The sequence below is a fragment of the Saccoglossus kowalevskii genome, chromosome 5, assembly GCF_978046115.1.
Source record: "Saccoglossus kowalevskii chromosome 5, keSacKowa6.1, whole genome shotgun sequence".
Lineage (NCBI taxonomy): Eukaryota > Metazoa > Hemichordata > Enteropneusta > Harrimaniidae > Saccoglossus > Saccoglossus kowalevskii.
The window spans coordinates 24,354,289-24,372,770 of record NC_140645.1 but is presented as its reverse complement, the minus strand read 5'-3'; the positions used below and the strand labels follow the sequence as shown (position 1 = coordinate 24,372,770).

Here is an 18,482-nt window from a genome sequence, read left to right as displayed (position 1 = left end):
TTTATGACCAACTTTCTCAAACATTATGAGCGAGCTTCTACCTTAAGAACAAAATAGCAACACTAGTAACATTTTGAACGTCAAAATCAACTTTTGTCACCTTTTGTAAAATCAGCCAATATAAAATCACGTTTATTTAGTAGTTGATAATTGATTAATTAATTAAAAATGGTTACTAATAATGGGTGTAAATACAAAAACCTTGAAGATGAGCGTAAAATGGTTAGAGAAACTGGTGTTGTTTTGTTAAATATTTAAACATTATTATTGTTTTGTTTAGGTAACATTTTGTTCATGATAAGCGCTGGTATACTATAAATCTTTTAGTGTGTTATGTTCTTGCAGTTCTTCGGTGAGGACACTAGTGGTGGATCTAGGGGATTCTTGGGGTCCGGAGACCCCCACCCTGTTGAAAAATGTATTCAATTTGTTTTTGTATATTATAAATAAATCATTAACTTAGTCTGGCAATTTTAAAGTTTGGACCCCCATAAAAAATCCTGTATCCACCCCTGCTACCTCACCCTTTTAAAAATGTTACAAAGGTACATAATGAACAGGCTGTGCATCGTGGGGTACCAAGGTACCAGGCAAGAGACAGATAAAACACTGGGTGGGTATCCTCGGGGGCGGAGCTACGTCACAGACGTTCCACGTTGCTAAGACGCACACCACTGTTTATGGCACCCAATACATATATCATCAATATCATAGTACAGAGTTATGTTAACAACGAGTCAAAAATAAGACTAATATACTAAATTTTTATTTAATTAATTGTAAGAATGAGATTACATTGTGAAATGGCCACGATGTACCACGGATCCTTTATTGGCAATAAAAATGTGTTATCGCCAGGAAGATTCGTCGTTTGATTTTGATTCAGTTGTTTGTAAGTTGCACAATGTGGTTTTAAATTTATTGACATGCATAGCCACGGATTTGTTTTTTGATTATTTGCCCAATTTGTCATGAAACAACTACTGAGCTTAGTAGAGACGAGAAACAATGGTGTCCATAGTATGTGCCAATGCACAGTGCAGCAATAATAAGGCAACTCAACTTTAAAATATTTTATCATATATTCATATTTGGATATACAATACCAATAAGACTGTATTTATGACTGAGATTATATTATATATAAGCAATTTCAATTGCCCGGTGTAAGTAAAATATGGTTAAATACACAATATACCATGGTCTTACGAGGGGCGTTCAATAAGCAACGCCCCTGACCCATTTCCGATAGCAGGAGATTAATGAAACTTGGCACAGTTATTAGTCGTTCTCTACATAGGAACCACCAAGAGTTATGAATTTCTCCCATCTTTTGATGCAGCTCTGGACACCGTTTCTGTAGAACATCCCAGGTTGGTCCTCTAACCACGTCGAAACTTCAAAAATCAAGGCTGCATCATCTGGGAAACGCTTTCCTTTCAAAAACAACGTCATGGCTGGGAAGAGATGTAAGTAAGAGGGTACAAGCTCAGGAGAGTAAGGGGGTGGGGAGGATTTCATAGCCACACGCCCGTGCTTCTGATCTGGGGACATGCGAGTTGTAGACCGGAGCGTTGTCCTGCAGGAGGAGGATACATTTACTGATCTTGCCTCGCCTCTTGATTTTGATAGCTTCTCTTAATTTCATCAAAAGTGGAGCGTAATAGGCTCATGTAATTGTGGTACCCTTTGCCAGGAAATCTGTCATCACTACTCCGTCCTGGTCTCAGAAGACTGTGAGCATGACCTTGACAGCGGAGGGCTGCACCCTTGCTACTTTGGAGGTGGTGAGTCCAAGTGCTTCCACTGCATTGACTGGGCTTTGGTCTCTGGATCATAGTGATGGACTCAAGTTTCATCCTGTGTAATCAGTCTTTTGAAACTCATCTTCTTGGCACATTTCCAAATTTATCCTTGAGCTCTCGACGCGTTCTTGCGTCTGGAAAAGTGTAAACAACCTGGGAATCCATCTGCCAGACACCTTATGCATATGCAAATGGTCATGAATGATAGTTTCCACAGACCATGTACTAATCTTGAACTCTTGGGCGAACAGTAATGCGTCGATCTTCCAAAATAGCTGTCTCAACTTGTCGGACAGATGCCTCATAAATGGCAGAAGAGGGATGACCTGGTCTGGGAGCTGTTTCCACAGACTTTCGGCCATGTTTGAATTCACGATGCCAGCGTTTTACAAGGTCATATGATGGGGCATCATCACCATAAGTTTCTTTCATTTGATCAAAAGTCTCCTTTGGTGTGCTTCCTTTCAAATACAAAAACCGTATCACTGCGCAACACTCTACTGGCTTCATTTCACACCTGACTCAGTTCAAACACCTGTAAATCAGAAACCACAATTAGTTCAGAGCTATTTTTGCAACATGGTCCATAAACATGAAAATCATTACACATGCAAAATTTCATCTAGATCAGACAACTGGAAGTGGGCCAGGGGCATTATTTATTGAAAGCGTAACCCCAAAGGTGACTAACACACAGCAGGGTTAAATGGCATGAGAAAAAAAAATTTGCAGAATTGCGCAAACTCCGCGTGAAAAACAATTCTTTGCAGTGACTCGCTCGTGAACCCGGAAGTTAGGGCGTACGTATACAAGCTTTGCCACTAACAGGAAATTGCACGAATAAAGCTCAAAACGCCGAAATACGGGTCCGAATTTGCTCCACCAGTTGATATATCTATAAACGCTGTATGCTAGTTCCAGGGCCCCTTTTTTATCATGTTACCACGATTGCAAGTACAGCGTTCCTTATGCTGTATTGAAGTTATTTCTGTATCTCATGAATACCTTTAAAATGAAGTTGGCATAACATAGTAGGAATAACCTCCCCAGAGGCGAGTATACCAGTGCATTCCTGAAATTGGTCCAAATTCTCCTGGTATTTCGCCTCTGAGTTTGGCCATTCCTTCAATATTCTGCAGCATTGATGCACGTTATTTCGGTATAAGCCATGTATGACTTCTGTTATATTGCGCAACATCATGAGCCAGGCAACGAAAAAATTGACAACTCAGGCAGAGCACAAGATCTACAGTAAAGCAGAGAAAGAGAGCTGTGTGGTTTTCATTTTGCGTAATTCGGGTTGTTGTTTACACACAAGCGTCTACCCAACAAACATTGCGTTGTTATCATCGCTCGGGACTCAATTACCGCGTGTCCGCAGGTGGGGACCCCTCCGCTTAACATTTTCAGATTTATTGCGTAAATTGTAACGTGTCAAGTTTTGGAATAATTGCGTGAAGGAATGGAAACATCGGCGTTTCGTGACAAACATCATTCTCAAAATAACCCTGCTCTCGTCTCGCTGACATCACGTTAAAGGGCGGTGGTCGTCGTGCTGCGCATGTGCGACTATAGTGTTGATGAACTTTATTTTTCCCACAAGCCAATGCACTTTGTTAATGGAATTTAGAAGTATGAGATTTGACCTAGGCGCGAATTGCACTAATTACCACCAATGACTCCTTCGATACCTTCCAATCACCTACAAATATCCCATTAAAGCTTGGTATCGTCTCAGTTTGTACTCGTTGATCTGCGCAACAGTCAAAGTCGCCATCTTTGTTTATATGAGACCCATATATCTTGCGCATGCGTGGCGCAACGACTACCGCGCCTTAAAAACAATATTTCCGTCTCATGGGTTGGGTGGAGCTTAGTATTTGACTGATTATTCATCGACGGCAACCGTCATCGTTCATTAAATGCAGGTAGTCGACGTCTGCGCTAATCTTTTGTTTATGTGTATAGTTACTGATCTGAGCTGTGTAAAGTAAAATAAACAATTCATTTCAGGCGACGAGGCAAATTCAAGTCGGGTATATGCACAGTTCATTATAAAATGGCGTGGTCTATTTATATCAATAAATATAGTCACAGACATAAATTACGTTGCGTAGAGTAAATCTCTTATTTCCCATTCTGTCTTGCATTAGTTCACTGACATCACAGTTGCTTAAAACGACACGGCTTTCTTTGATGTGTTACGTGTTATACTACACACACATAAAACCATAGCCACGGGCCACATTACATGAATTACAAATGTATTAACACAATCTCAAGACAAAAGACAATGGACAGCAGCAGGTCGATTGTGTAACACGTGATCTGCAATTCAATGAGTGGTTGAAGAGTTTGTTTCATTAATCTTTCCCCCATTTCTATTCATGTCTATGCAACCATTTCCCGCCACGGCATGTCTCAGAATTATCTCCAGGGGGAGTTTTATATCACGGCATAGCCTGCCTGATAAAACACGTTTCCAAATATAGTTTCAATGGGTCTATGCATATGACTGAGCAACTGCTGGTGCCATCGAATTTTTTTAATTTCAGTTTTGTGTGAGAAAAAGCCGGCGTACGAGCGAGCACGTATCTACGTTTTTTTTTTTTTTTTTTTTTTTTGACAGACAATTTGTTATGAACGCTTCGTCATTTATCTCCCATTTAAAACGCTTGGCTTATCATTGGACGCTATTTAAAATAGGAAACTGCTCTTGCCGGTCAGTGCACTCTGGGCATGCCATGACACATTTCACGAACGAAAGTCACGACGAAATATACACATATTGCTTAGCGTACTCAATTTGCTTGGTGAAATAAAATCGCAAATTACGTATCGATTGTTGTTATAGGCCGCCATACGTTTCGTATAGTAATTGTCAGAAACTACAATTCTTGTAAATGGCCGACCACAGATCACTAAAAAATATTGGCGCTGTTAACAACTTCCTTATTTTGTCGCTAGAGGGCGCAACTTAAATAAAAGGAGTATTACACTGCACTCTGATTACATCGAACAAAAAGTTGTTACAAAATCCTGCTAGAGAATAATTCTAAAATGATAATGTTGTGACGTGTTTTTTTATAGATGTCGGTGTCCTTGTATCAGCTGTCGGGACGGCAGTACAACGCCAACCAGTAGTGGTCGGAAAACGGGGCGAATATCTTTTTCAAAGTATTATGAACAGGTAAATCTTTTAAACTGTAGATTCATTTTCTTAAAAGCATGGTTAAGATAGAAGCCTACATATAATCTCATGATAAGGTTTATAAGTTTATTATGTGCAATCTTGGAGCTATTGTCCCATGATACAAGAAATATTATATTTGTGTGTTAAAGTGAAGTTTCTTTTTATAAAAACACTTGTCCCTAATATTTTTGTTTTTAAATCGGTATAATTAAATAAACAATTCCATAGTCTAAGAAAAAAAGTTGCATTTTCGACCTTTTTTTAAATTGCATTTGTCGGAATAATTCAGGACAACAAAATGTACCCCATCATTACCGATATAGGATTTGTCTACAGCCTACAATTTTAGATATCGTATACAATCACTATCAAGGGAACATATGGTAAAAGTATTATCCACAAAATCCAACAATATTTTTTTTTCGAAAATTATGCTCGTGACCTCCAAATGTTTTAAAGTCAATATCGAGTACAATTTATTTAATAATGAATAAATTATAGGTATTTGTTATTTAATGACCTCTACCTTAACAACTAAATGATTGATGAAAGCCAAACCGAGACAACATTTAACAAATTGAAAAATTGGTCGGTACATTATGTATAATAATTTGAATACATTTTTACCGTGATTTGACTATCTGTTTACTTCTTTGTCATAGCTGCAATGGTATGAATCTGCAAAAAAAGTGGTGATTGGTGACCAGTTAACGAGTGATATCTTAATGGGGAGACGAAATGGTTTGAAAACTCTTCTGGTAGAAACAGGTCTCGATAAAAGGAGTGACGCAATAGAGAACATGCAAAGCAAGTCAACTGAATGACAGCAAATGGTGCCGGATTATTTTATTTCAAGTTTGACTGAGCTTGGGGAAGAACAGTGATCATTGTCGTCTGTGTTTTTAGTTCGTAATAAGACTGTTCAACATAAAAAACTTAAGGTAGAAGCCTAATCATGATTTCAATTACCCAGAATTTATTCATTTTTTAATAAATTGTACTTCCGGGCATTACAGCATTATTGACTTTTTAAAAGTTGGGGGTCACCAGGTTAATTTTGCGAGAAAATCATGCTTGTATTTTAGTGGTTAGTAGTCATTTTGGCAGTATTATAGTGCTTTTACCATAGGTTCCTATGGCAGAGACATTACGCCATATCTCAAATTGTAGACTGGTGACATAGGCTGAAAAAGTAATATATTGTAAATGATGGGGTACTTTTTGTTTTATTGTTTTTTTTTTTGTTTTGTTTAACATTGCGCTCTAAGGAATTATTAGGACAAATTTCTCAAAATACTTCACTGTAACACACAAAGGAATGCTATTTTATGGTGCCATTCATGATTTTACATAATAAACCAATGAACATTGTCATGTGATTTATGACCAACTTTCACAAATATTATGAGCGAGCTTCTACCTTAAGAACAAAATAGCAACACTAGTAACATTTTGAACGTCAAAATCAACTTTTGTCACCTTTTGTAAAATCAGCCAATATAAAATCACGTTCAAATGGTTACTAATAATGGGTGTAAATACAAAAACCTTGAAGATGAGCGTAAAATGGTTAGAGAAACTGGTGTTGTTTTGTTAAATATTTAAACATTATTATTTTGTGTTGGTAACATTTTTTTCATAACATGCACTGGTATACTATAATTCTTTTAATGTTTCATGTTCTTGTAAGGTAAAATGGTGTAAATGCATCTCTACCATCAGTCCCAGGCAACAGTGACCGCTGGATGGCGCGTGACTCTTGTTACTCAGGAAGGGTGTAAATTGTGACGTGTGTACTTGTCCGTAAACCACTTTCCCGGTAGTCGCGCACATGCCGTTTTGGGTGTAACGTAAACTTGCACGCGTGATATTGTGCTTCTGTGTGTACCATTCGACGTAACACAAATAAAATTCCCTTCTATTCTATAAATTCAACTAAAACTGCTGCAAAACTGGGGTGCAGAAATACGCCTGACTTGTCACGGCAGAAAATAAAAGTTTGTAAGTTTTCTGATAGTCCATAGAAGGGAATCTTATTTTTGTCGCTTCAGTTGGTACGCCCGCAAGCTCAACATCCCACGTGCAAGTTACGTTACACCCTAAAATGGTATGCGCGCGCATGCGAGACGACGTACCTTCGACATCCGGAAATGTGGTCTATATACTGTAAAATACTTTATTTTCGCTTGGAATTAATTTTCGCTATTTTTGCTGAAGGAATGATAAAATCCAGCAAATATATTTTTATTCCTATATTTTTCATTCAACTTGTCGAAAATCCGAGAAAATAAATTCCACACAAAACACCCAAAAAGTACTTCATTTTGATGTCACAGAAGAACTCTGCCACTAGGGGGCGCGATTTATAGACTCAAAAACGGTTCTTCTAGTAACCGTGGATCAGTCAAACTGGTGCCTCTGGATATTTGCGTCCATTCATTGGTCAGTTATCCGACTGTACCAGTATCTTCTGCTAAAATCATAGGGCAGCGCTGTATTAAAATGGACGTAGCTTAAAAACACTAAGAATTATCAACATTTTGTTGAGTGCAAGGTTATTTTGAATAAATTGCAAATAAAAAAAAAACACAAACGTGTTTTTATAGAAACGATGTCTATGTTGCAGTTCAAGAAGTTCAGGCATTCAAATAGCCAGTCACAAGGATATCACCATAACAAAAAGAAAGTTAGCACTACATGGTCGGCGATATTCATTGCGCCCTCGCAGACGTATTCGGGCGTAGTCCGGCGGAGAGGGCGCAATAACTATCGTCATTTATTTCAGGTTTACAGCCAAAACCAAGTACGCGTAGACCTTCGACAAAATAAACGGAGCCATTGATACATTTCGTGAATTTCATTTGTTGTGAGCGTGATGAATATCAAATATCTACTTGTTTATATCCTTCTCCTTAACACATTAAAATGCATCGGCCTCAATGATTGTTTTAACGGTAAATTATACCCACTCGGTGTCTTCATTACCTGAGCCTACTACAAAACAGGGGGCGGACATCCGGGCATTTTCACCGCCTGGCAACCATCGCGGTGAAAACAAAGGCCAAAAACTCTCAGAAAACGGTACTTTGGGATGGTTGTTGAGACTCCCCTGAACAGTGTAACAAGATTAGCCCTACGTGTGTAACATATATAAATTTGGTTGTTCGGGATTACTTCAAAGTTGAGTTTGTGTTGTTTTCTTGAATTTTCACCGGCTCGACCGTCGTTCCACAGCAGCGCGCACAGAGCCCATAGAAATGCATGGTACAGTGGTGCGCGTCTTAGCAACGTGGAACGTCTGTGACGTAGCTCCCCCCCCCCCCCCCCCCGAGGATAAACGCGCTTCGTCACTAGGAGACGCTATTTATAGGAAAGGTGCATTGCATTATCATTACTATTGCAGACTTTTGTTTTGGTTAATGTTATAACTTAAAGGTGAGGCAGGAGATTATTTCTCCTAAACGGTGGAGCATATATACGGTAAATAATATTAAATTCAACAATAAAATAATTAAATATCATGCTACATCTATAGTTTGTTCATACCTCTCTTTATTCTCAAAAGATTAATACAATGGAATATGAACTGTGCAAGAATGGGAATGAGCAATTCGGAGACTTTCTGATCAAACTAAACATCAACCAAGACACGACAAAACTCATTTAAAAGAAAAACGCCCATTCAAAGATCTTTACATTTGAAAAACCCAGATAGTTTTTATTTGTTCCTCGGTCAGAGTTCATGATGCTATCAGAATTTAAATGAAACAAATGGCTTCACATTAAATTATAACATATACAGATGGAACAAAAGAGCAATTTATTTATTTTGGTCCACAGATGCATCAAAATCAGAAATTTAAAATTGGTGTCAGACTACGCTCATATTCAGGTAGAAATACCAAAAATAAACCATAATCATAAGATGGCTTTGTAAATTGTATGTTTCCGTCTCTGAAACCATTGGTGCCACAATACATGAATGAAATGTACATATTATGCAAATTAAATTCATAGTTCTGCTCAGTGATTTGTATTACAGGTGAAATCAAAAACTGGGCTTCAAAATTAATTTTATCGTGGATTAATATGTCAAAATGCAAATATTTTTGATGAGAATTCATTCTAGGTGCAAAGGTTATTAACACTCTGAGTACTGATTCTATTTATAAACAAAGACTTGCCGTGTATATTGTATTAAATTTGCTCTAGTGAGAACAATCAACTGTTCATAAATGACACAATATTTCAGGTTTGGATCAGTATAGCTTGTTATCGCTTTCCAGATTCAATTAAGTTAAGGGCTTTCAACTAAGCTTTTCTGACAATAAAACTTTAAGAAATACAATCTTTCACCGATTTTTGAATTATTATTACAGCCTATATGGCTGGTCCCAATAAAAAAAAAATCCAATTTTAATTTCACAATGCATACAACCATCCATCATTTATATTTGTGACAGAAAATTTTGTATACAAGTTTTTTTTATTTTAAATACCACGCCTTCATATTGCTATCTCCAGCATGCTATTTTGGGAATCCTCCCCCAAACTACTCCATTAGTTCAACAGTTGTAATCTTTTGTTTTTATACTTTGAAACTTGTGAGGGCATGCTATATGTCAGTGAAGGATGTGAATTTGTGAAGACAAGCATAAAAACTCTGTGACAATAAAAAAGAACATACAAGCCTTTTGAAATGACAGTAAATTTTTACTTTTATCATACCTATTGCACTTATAGAAGTGAAAAATAAGATATATATATACTTGTATATATAGGTGCATACAAATATCGCAGTACTGTTTTTTTTGTATTTTTATTTCTCGCACAAAAACTAGGTAGTTTTAAGGAAAAATAACTTTGTGCGAGTTTTTGAATCACTGATCATGATTTACCCTGTTGAATAGAACAGAAAAAATCATGCTACAATTTTTTGTTCAGCTAAAGAGACAAGTAAATGCTAACAAAGAACAAAAAATTATCTCCACTTTTACAAAAAACAATTGGAGAAACGTATGTATTTTTTTTTTCAAATTGTAACAATGAATATTAACTTACAAAACAGACATAACAAACTGAAAAAAACCACCTTCCCTTACCAAGCAGCCACCCCCGTAATATAGATTGTTCCGTTATTTTCCATCAAATAACATCATTGCCCTAAATCAGGGGGTGGCAATGCAAATTTTATGGGCAGTTTTTTAAACTAATGATAACAGTGGAGGCGAAAAAACTACAGTGCCAACACTACTGTGAAAATAGAGAAGCTGCTTCCTGGTATAAGGAAGCCAGATTCTCATACACTATATACAATAGAATGGACTGTACCATTGTGTGACACAGGGAAGGAGGACCCCAAATTGGGGAGCAACCTATTTCAAAACACAATACAGGGCCCTGATAAAGATGGAAACAATTGTAATGCAAACAAGACAAGACGAATCAAGAGAAATCTCTCGCCTGATAGAACAATTAGAAACATAATTGTAATATATCCATAAAATATATAATTTAAAACTTAATAATTTATCAATAAATGAGTTCTGAAATTGTTCTAATGAAAGAAAATATTGAAAGATAATAGAAGTTGAAATCAGATGACATCAAGATATAGCTCCACCTTAGTCTAAAATGGAATAGTCCATCTATACTCTTATATACTTAAGAATGGAATAGTCCACAATAATGGAACCAAACAACAACTTATGACACATCACATGGTTGGTGTGTCTCATGCAAGATATACTTTTTATGTATATTTCAGCTCAGTACAAATGTATCATTACATCTGATAAGTTCCACATTTGTTTGAAATCATTAACGCAACACATGCAAGATTTTGTTTTCCAAATAAGCTGGCACATGTTTAAAGACAAAACCCCAATGCCATTCAGTCTCAGTATCTCAAATAAGAAACTTGTATGATTTGGGAGCACTCAGTTTTAAGGTTTTGTTCATTACATCACGGGTAAAGTTCGAGACTAGGCATTTTTTGCATCACATGTAAACAGTAAACAACAACTGTGCTGCATTTCATCAAAAAGCAGTGCACAAAATGGCAGAATTTTACTTGCATTATGGGATATTAACTTATTATGTTCGCAACAAAGTGTAGTTTGTAATATAGATAATCCAATTTGTCAACCTCGGGAGAATGAAAGCAATATGAACTCTGCATAATCAAACAAGCGTGCTGTATTCGAGATACCGAAAATTACAGTCATGGCTATTACCATGATATATATATATATATACATAAAGGTGTATTTGAATAAAAACTGAGAAATACAGTATAAACACTAGTAAATATCTGATTTAACTAAACACAAAAATGTATCTAATGCAGTAAAAACCAGCTGCAAGTATTATGTACAAATCTTCTTTTTCTCAATAGAGAAAGTATACTAATATTTCCATTGACTTGCACGCTGTGCGCATAAGTGTACAGACCAATAGGTGATTTTCCGTACAATTGCGAGATCTCGCGAGATGCATGAAAGATGCGCGTCGAACGTCTGCCGCAAAAATCAAACGATTTGATTTTGAACTAGAATTTCTTTATTTCGTAGCTTACATTGACCGGCCGATCTTCGACAGAGGAATATTGCTTCCGAATACCCATACTTAATCGAAATTGCCTATTATCAAATGTGGACAGCACATTATTAAGCATGGAAATGTCCCCGAAATACTTTCGCGTTTGTCGAATCCCACGCGATGTTTGACGCGACTACGATGCTATGACCTTTGTTTGTCCTGTTTTTACCTATTGCTTGCATGTGAAAAAATAAAAACACTAACTGTTCAACATCTAACATCACCAAGACAACAGCATGACAGGGACATTGTCAGTTCCTGCCAAAGCACAACAACAAATATTTTGCATAATCATAGTTACTATGAAAAACGTGCTACAAAAAATAAATATATGTATTTGGGGTAGATAATATTTAAGAACTGCAGACAAGGCTCAATGTGTCCTTGCAGCAGTTTGCATTGCCAAATACAGTTGCAAAGCATCTTTGCGTTTTCCAGCAAAGAAAAGAAAACTCGAACCTTCCTGCCCAATTCACATGAAGTAAATTATTATGATTCAGCACCACATGGTGTTTTCGTCAGAATGTTTGTTTATCATAGACATTTGGCTTATTTGTTTGGATGCACAAGACAGTGATCATACACAACACGAGCCAACTTGATACGCGCATACAAGCTACTTATGTAATCCTATTACATACGTAATGTGCATCAAAACCAAACAGCAAATTGTCTATTTCGCACCCCCTATATTATTGATTGTTTCCATGGCAGCAATAACGGCAGTGTGAAGACCAGCACATACATGAAATGAAATTATTTTATGTCAGTTATAATTTGTTAATTAGTTTCCACTCAGTGGAAAGCACTACAAACTTTTAGGGTTGGGTATAGAATTCTTTTATTTGAAATAATGTAGTACCTCATTACAATGACGTTGCTTGTTTTGATACGACTAAACATGCGCTTGTTCCAGTACAATTTGTTATTCAGTATTAGGTGACTATTAGGAAAACTGAGAAAACTTGTTTTTTCCTTTCACTTAGTTTATAGATTATATTTTCATGATATTCTTACCCATGTATAACCCCCCCCCCCTCTCACAGTATAGTTCAGTTACTATCCCTGAGATTACTCGAGCTGGCAGCTGTTTATCCGCTAACTTAGTTAGATATTCTTTGAGTCCCAAATATTTACAAACATATTGATAAAATGTTATTGTCAAAATATACAAAATACAGGTTGTTTTGTTCCCCGAAACCCTATTATAAAGAACTTGGCAAAACTTGATAGCAGGTAAGGTCAGGTCAGGCAACACAGTTCAGGCCGATTTGAAAAATGTAGTTCTCGCCACATTTTCAATATGGAAAATGGAATACGATTTTTTCTGAAAGTCGGCAATTTCACATTATCAACCTAGTTTGTGTGTTTCCATGGTGAAGGTTTACCTTCATAACTCGAATTTTGCTTGGGACATTTCTTTCAAATTCATAAGATGTTTATAGATACGAATAAGTAATGATATTCATTTTTGTTTGTTTGGAATTTAGCGAATGAGATAATTTGTTAAGCTACTAAGCATGCTAAGTAAATACATGTACATAACTTTTCTAATTGGATGGAGGGCAGTCTGTAATTAATCATATAAATGAACTTCTTTTGTGCTTGGACATGGACATGGACATCCTACTAAGGTATTGAAGAAATGTCCCACCGGACGGCCATCTTGGATTCACAAAGTTGCCATCTTGGATCAGGCACAGGATTTTGTATTGCTGTATTTCTACATTACATGCAACTGGAAAAGACTTTACCAGAAATCAAATTTCTCAGATTATACTTTTTTTATAGAGAGAATTAGTTTGTTTAAGTTTTAAAATGTATTGTTCGAAAAGTTGTAAATGTTGAATCAGCCCATAGACTCCATAGAAGACGCAGTCTATGATCAGCCTACTGCAGGTAAAAACAAACATTTAGAATTCTTTTGTTTTCTTGATTTGTTTCATGCACTGCTGCTTAGAACTTTTTGCGTTATTGCGCCCTCACTGGTGGATTCAGACATTAGTACATAGGAGTGAATCAATTGTCGAGGGCGCACTAACTCAAACGATTCGGCTTGTAAAATATAAATATGTAAAAACCAACACGCCAAATTATATAAAATAATCACATTTGTTGTGATTAACTATTAACTACATACACTGCAACAATGAGGTGTAATGTCAGACTTGAGTGATTTTGATTAGAATATTCTCTCTTTCATTATATCATTGTGTACTTTTGTGACATCACCGGCTATGACAAAAAAACTATAATAAATAATATAACTTTGTTTGCTTTTAAAAAGACACTTTCTATAAATTCATCAGTTGAATCATCGCTGATGAATTCAACAGAGCCTCAATGTAAACAGTAAATACTCATGTAGAATAGAAATTCCTTAGTAACAGCGCCCTCTATGGCAGTGTCAGAAACTGCTGAATAATGTAAATTGCTTATTTTTCTGGGACGAATTTTTAAGATTTTACCAAGTCTGGTAAAATTATTATTAAGTTTTATAAATGATTTAATTTCTAGTAAGCTAAAATTTAGTGGTGTGCAGAACTTTTAACGATGCATGGTTCGATAAACCAAATTGTTTATCGCTCGGCTTTCAATTTATATCGTAAAACAAAATACCCACAGAGTCTGAAAAAGATGAAGAAGCCAAAGAGAGCAATAAAATCGATGTAAAGTTTCCCGTCTTCAACATCTAGTCCTCGGAGTACATCTTCGGCATTTGGAAACAGACAATGTACTTCTTCGTGACAGTCTAATGCACCACGGTCCATGCCATAGATAATTATAAGCACGCCCTCAAAACTATAGCGTACATACGAACAATACGAAATCCACTGTAAGTAGGGTGGAATAGTGTCAAACGACACAAAGAATCCTGAGAACAGAAGAATCGGTATTGCGGTAACAGGACCCGCAAATGTGGCGACCTGAAATATTGATAAAATATCAATTATTAGCCAAAAACGAACGTAAATCTATAACCTTGTATAAAATTTCACTTTTAAGGATGCTAAGGTATTCGGTGAATGCATTCATTATTAGTAACAGGTTACAGTGTGAAATGCACGTTATTCAGCACATTCACGATTCAAAATGCTGGACTCTTGGAAGACTGCAGGAAAACATACTGTAAAACATGTTCAAATAGCTACATGACATTTTAGCGAATTTGACTCCATGCATGAATTACGGTAACCGAATCTTAATTTAGCTGAAGTGCCAACAATCTGATTGTGAAAATATACTTCATTTTTAATCAGTGACATCACGAATTAGCGAAATTACAGATGAGCTAAATTAGCTAAAATAACATGCTAGCTAAAAAGACATGTTTTAGTATACTGAAAAAATGAGCCTTGAATACATTCATAGCGCTTAAATCACTTTTATCATGCAGTGACTATAGCTGACTAATTTGCAAGGCAAACCGTGGTACGATATGTATTATCCACCGATGATAAATCCCATAAATGCAAAACTGAGTCTTGGAATGCAAATAGTCAGCAGTGGGCTGATAAAACTGAATTAAGTTGCCAATGTATTGACATATATTTCAGTTCACAATAGATGGACCTGACCAATTCAGAGCCTCTCTAATGAGAGACGACCGTTATAAACATGCCAAGGATTGTGTAGTGCTACCTGTTCAGATGTAGAGGCTGCTCCTATGAAGAGTCCCAGTGATTGTGCCACCAGTGCCGTCATGGTAATGATACAGAGAAATAAAATAAATCGTACAGCGTCTGATGGTTGTGATGTCATCCAGTAAACAATAGCAGCGTAAATCATCGGAAAGAGAATCTTTAAAAGATTTAATAAAATAAATTATTAATTTCAATTCATATGAACCCTAAATCAAATTTAGATCAATCACATTATGCTGTTTTCAGTTCTCTGAAATTACGGCCTACTCTGATTATTCGTCTAGCTACAAAAATGTGTACATGCAACTATTTAGCATTCTTTTCAACTTTGCTTATTTTAGAGTTTTGACCAATTACAGAACTTTGCTGCTGGTTTCTCAGAAAGATTTTTACTGATTTTTTTTCAAATTTAGTACACAGGTAAAAAGACATAATTGGTTGCATGTTTTTGGATTTTGATGAAATTTAAACAACTGATGACCATTTTCGTCCAAAAAAGTTAAATCACAAAGTTTGTGATAGGCTTTCACAATGGCCAACTGGTGGTCATTTTAGTCATACTTAATCAATTCTTAGATGTACAATAATGATATTCAAAGAAGGTACAAAGACTTGACATTTTGTTATACAGATTGGCCGACTGGTGGCCATTTAAAGTGCCTGTGCAATGCCCACCCTCACGTTTCCCATTTTAGATCTGTGTCCCACTGAAATGGGCATTTATTGATTTTTTTGCTGAAAATGATTACTCGTATCCAAGTAAATTTGGGATATTTCTCGTGTTGTAGCCACGCCACCTATCCTGAAACGGTCGACTGTTTCCCGATTTCCGACTCTCGCCAAAAGTGCACCACCAAATGACAAAAATGTGAGAGGAAGTCATACCCCCGGGCCGTAAGAACACTGGTCATTCAGTTAGTTTTAAACGATATACATTTTTGCGGTCAGCGTTTTTTCTTTTTTTGTCTATTTTATTTTTTTGAGAGAGAGAGTTTTTAGTTGTTGTGTTGTGTTGTGTTGTGTTGTTGGCAGTTGCAGTGAAACGTATAGTCATAGTGTATGTATTCACACGTTTCTAATTGATCCGAAGGTGCGACATCAGTGGACGAAAGCCACTTATCGTTTTATTGTTTAGTTCCTGTTAGGTAAAAGGTACCCGTAGCAATAATTTTGACAGTGACACGAAAACGAAGCGTTGGACAAACATGAAATTACGCGTTCACCTATTTCAACAAAAAGTCAATTTATTTCCACGTGGCTGTCATTTATTTAGTAACTGTGATTTGTCGTTTTTTTAATTATTTTATAGTGATCACTATAGTCTAATGTTTAGAATGTCAGAATATGTTCTCTTTTATTTTAATTTTGAAAGTTTTACTCAGACGATCGATGAAATAAAACAGTGTAGTGACGTGCCTAGTAACCTGCTAAATAACGAGATAATTCCGACGTCAAATTCTATTTTGTTCAGCGACAGTGTACAAACGTGCGCCGGTGTCTGTGACGATCACGGTGACCAGCTACACCAGAACGAACATATTTCGCATCTAACTCAACCCCATGCAACAAAAATTGATACTATGTGTTCATTATGGTCCATCTTCCTCGACGAACAAGTACATAAGTGACAATTTAGTCAAAGACAAGAAAACTGCACAAGAAATTTGCCTTATTTACACGTATCGGCAATGCAAGCTGCCATGCGACTTCCCCTTCTGACGTCACAAGGGGAATTTCTGTATGCAAATGAGAAGCTAATGAGGAGCCTCATTTTAAAATACACAAAAATAAAGTTGCCGTAGACTGAGTTTAAAACACATTTTTTCACTTAAAAAAAATAATTCATGCTTAGAAACATAAAAATTAATAATATTTATGTATCAATGGATAATTTTAGGCATGAAAATAGCAGCCATTTCACAGGCACTTTAAATACTAAAATAATACATTGTATGAACATGCATCATTTGTTCTGCAGGTGTACCTGAGACAATTTCAAAACATAACTTTATTCAAAATGTCTAACTCGGAACTATTTTTTTTTTCTCATGCGTACTACCTGTTTATGAGATACACTTTCTGATATTAATTCAGAATGCGCTTGGAAAAAAATTATGTGATTTCTGAGAATATTACTATGAAAATGAAATAATTTTAAAAATGAGTACATACTTGAAATGGTACATCAGCCATAGTCTTAGCAAGATAGTATGCTTTCAAGCTATACCAATAATTCATATGTTCTTTCACAAAGACTGCCATCTCCACCGGAACTGAAATAAAATTGAATAAAATTGAATAGTTGTCACCCATTAAAACAGATCAACAAATTTCCTTGCATTTTATTAGGCATTTTTTTATTTGCGCTGTTGTTCACAGAACTCAAGATTAAAAAAAGTATAGTCATTGAACCAGTGAACCCTCTGATAGGAACGACTTTGTAGGGATCTTGAATCAAAATGCAATCCCATAAAACCAAGTTGAGTCAGCTGTGGAGAGTGTCAACAAAAAATTGTATGGGTTAATTGAAAGATTGTAAAGGAGACTTGAGGGACAAATAAAAATGCTGTGCCGCCTGATTTTCTTCATATTTTCTACTTATTTTGTTGAAATATGAATAATATGAAATTTTATTTTACCAAATTTCATAACTATATTAACTATAGTAAGAATTTTTTTCCACGATGAATGATGTCAACTCTGTCAGTGACATACTATTGTGAGTCAGCGGCATGTCATACCTGCTTAGAGGGCGCACTACACTGAAATATTTTATGCACAAAAATGGGTAAATTTTTTGAGCCTGTTCCTATAGCTAAAAATTCTCTTCAGCTACCTATAGTGGAAGAAATCGTATGCAGTTTATAAGATGGGTACTGCTATATAGTTGTTAGTTTCTGGTCAAATTGGTTTTTAAAAATTTGGTAATGATGCAATTTTTTTGTTAAATATTTTGTGGTGCAATAAATTTGCCGATTCAAATTATTCGTCAACAGAGGGCGCTGTGCAGTGGCAAAATAAGTGAAACAAACAAAACTGTAAATACTTTATTTTAACTGTAATTAATTTTTCGCTGAAAAGACTTTTCGGGTGTTTTGTATGGAATTTATTTTCACTGATTTTTGACAAATTGAATGTATAATGTCGGAAAAACAGTATATTCGCTGGATCATTCTTTCACCGAAAATAGCAAACATTAATTCCAACTGAAAATAAAATATTCTACAGTACTGCAAAATA

General features: G+C 36.0%; 1 protein-coding gene across 1 annotated transcript in view; it reads right to left on the bottom strand.

Annotated features, from left to right (window-relative positions):
- Positions 1–8,530: 8,530 nt before the first annotated feature.
- The window catches only part of LOC100369762 (ATP-binding cassette sub-family G member 4-like), a 64,829-nt gene continuing 54,877 nt past the window's right edge, over positions 8,531–18,482 (bottom strand). Inside the window, exons 11-13 of the mRNA XM_085499253.1 lie at positions 17,415–17,515; positions 15,241–15,399; positions 8,531–14,525 (exon numbers count right to left, since the gene is read on the bottom strand). Of these exons, the coding sequence (XP_085355379.1) occupies positions 14,178–14,525; positions 15,241–15,399; positions 17,415–17,515 (608 nt within the window). The 3' untranslated portion in view covers positions 8,531–14,177. The remainder of the gene's footprint in view (positions 14,526–15,240; positions 15,400–17,414; positions 17,516–18,482) is intronic.